The sequence below is a fragment of the Micropterus dolomieu genome, linkage group LG17 (genome assembly GCF_021292245.1).
Source record: "Micropterus dolomieu isolate WLL.071019.BEF.003 ecotype Adirondacks linkage group LG17, ASM2129224v1, whole genome shotgun sequence".
Lineage (NCBI taxonomy): Eukaryota > Metazoa > Chordata > Actinopteri > Centrarchiformes > Centrarchidae > Micropterus > Micropterus dolomieu.
The window spans coordinates 37,085,581-37,087,776 of record NC_060166.1 but is presented as its reverse complement, the minus strand read 5'-3'; the positions used below and the strand labels follow the sequence as shown (position 1 = coordinate 37,087,776).

The following is a 2,196-nucleotide window of genomic DNA, read 5'->3' as shown; positions in this document are numbered from 1 at the left end:
ATATTAATGGTCCTGTGCCTCTGAGCAGGACACAGTATAAATGCAGGTTGTTCTTCATGTGCAGGTGAAACACCGATTTTATAACGCTTCATTTATAAAAACATATTTCAGTTTCTTCTCTCCTCCTTGGGTCTCTCCGTGGGGGGGGCATTATGACACAAGGAAAAGACGCGAAGTGAAGGAGATGAGGATGCAATTAAGAGACATGAGATGCTGTTATATTTTGAATACCTTTTTGTTTTAGAGAGTGGTGAATTGACCAACTTTATTAAAACTGTTTGCTAAAGGCAATAAAATATGGTCTCTTACGTGTAAATTTACATTTCTGGATGTGGAATTTGTCCATTATAATAATAACATTAATTGTATACACACTCACCAGTGGCACTGTCCCCTCAGCCTCTTATTCTGTTGCACCGCTTTGACACCTTTGCTCCCATTAACGGTTGTTCTAGCAACCAGTCCCTTTATGTCGAGCTTCCAGTTTGTAAGGGCCTTCTGCAGGGGCCAGTATCTTGGGTCATTGGGTTTCAGCAGCTTTTTGAAACCTTCTTGTTCCGCTGACCATATCTTTAGCACTTAGCACATGGGGTCGGGGTTGAGCGCTGAGGGAGAGAGAGGAGAGAAGCTTTACAGAAGAAACTGCTTGTGTATTTTAATGCAACATCAACTATATCAATATAAACTGTGTATTTTTGATCCTATATCTCATATGAAAATATATCAATATACCCTAACAAGTCGATATACTGCCCAGCCTTGCTTGTGTGTTATGAGGGTTGAATCATTTCGATTGCAACTGTTTATAAATTTATACCAGGTTCAGTTTGTTTGTTTCAGTTTTACACCAAATTTAAATCCACAGCTCTGGGAGACTGTCGTGGCCAGTAGTGCGTCTAAATTCACCATAATTGTACAATCACGTTAATCAATTTCTTCTTGTGTAAATTTCAAAATTCCTCCTGACGTTTACTGATAAGAGGCCTCGGGTCTGTATCTTTATTGCCCTCTGCAGGTGTATTGGTGTAACGGCGCTCAGATCTCCTCACCTCACGACAAGGAGATCCTGCGGAGTATCGAGGAGCAGCTGGAGCCATGGAGCGCCTCCTGTTGGGATGAGGAGCTGGTGGAGAGCTGCTCCCTGAGGACCGACCCCCTGGCACAAATCGGCAGTTGCTACATGGACGAGCTCACCTCCCTCTGCTTCCACAGGTAAGAGGACGAAGCGAGTCCCTTCACCTCTGTAGCTAGCATGCAGAACTCTGTAACTTGTACCCAGACCTCTGGGTGATAGACTTATACAGTTGGTCCTCGCAAGCTAGTCCTTCTACCTCTGGAGCTTGTCCACGGATCTCAGGAGCTGTCCCCCAGACGTCTGGAGCTCTACAGGATACAGAGTCTACAGGGCAGTGAGAGGAACTGCTTTATTCCTCCTCTAAACTATGACTATGATGTATTGTGAGAAGTTCACCACCTTCTGATGTCTCACAGGGATCTGAACAGAAGTTGTCCATTGAAGTTTGTCCACTCATCGTTCCACGGTGTCGGACACACCTTTGTCCAGCAGGCCTTCCACTCCTTTGGCTTCGCTCCGCCGATCCCCGTCCCTGAGCAGAAAGACCCTGATCCCAACTTCTCCACCGTCCGTTGCCCCAACCCCGAGGAGGGAGAGTCAGTCCTGGTAAGACACAGATTGCAGTTCTCCAAATTGATTTCTAATGGTCAGTATTTTATTATTTTTGTTTTCTGTGTGTTCTCCAGGAGCTTTCTCTTAATCTGGCCGAGGAGGAAAACGCTCGAATCGTTCTGGCAACGGATCCTGATGCTGACCGTTTGGCTGTCGCAGAGAAGTCTGACGGGTAACTGACATTTTTGTTGCGGGAGTAGTTTACCTGTATCTGCCGGTCTTACCGGGAGTAGTTGACCTGCCCTGTATCTGCCGGTCTTACCGGGAGTAGTTGACCTGTCCTGTATCTGCCGGTCTTACCGGGAGTAGTTGACCTGCCCTGTATCTGCCGGTCTTACCGGGAGTAGTAGACCTGTCCTGTATCTGCCGGTCTTACCGGGAGTAGTAGACCTGTCCTGTATCTGCCGGTCTTACCGGGAGTAGTTGACCTGTCCTGTATCTGCCGGTCTTACCGGGAGTAGTTGACCTGTCCTGTATCTGCCGGTCTTACCGGGAGGAGTTGACGTGTA

At 46.9% G+C, this 2,196-nt stretch overlaps 1 protein-coding gene across 1 annotated transcript in view; it reads left to right on the top strand.

Moving 5' to 3' along the window:
* The first annotated feature begins 469 nt into the window (after positions 1 to 469).
* The window catches only part of pgm2l1 (phosphoglucomutase 2-like 1), a 6,406-nt gene continuing 4,679 nt past the window's right edge, over positions 470 to 2,196 (top strand). Inside the window, exons 1-4 of the mRNA XM_046072863.1 lie at positions 470 to 487; positions 983 to 1,212; positions 1,492 to 1,681; positions 1,762 to 1,859. Of these exons, the coding sequence (XP_045928819.1) occupies positions 470 to 487; positions 983 to 1,212; positions 1,492 to 1,681; positions 1,762 to 1,859 (536 nt within the window). The remainder of the gene's footprint in view (positions 488 to 982; positions 1,213 to 1,491; positions 1,682 to 1,761; positions 1,860 to 2,196) is intronic.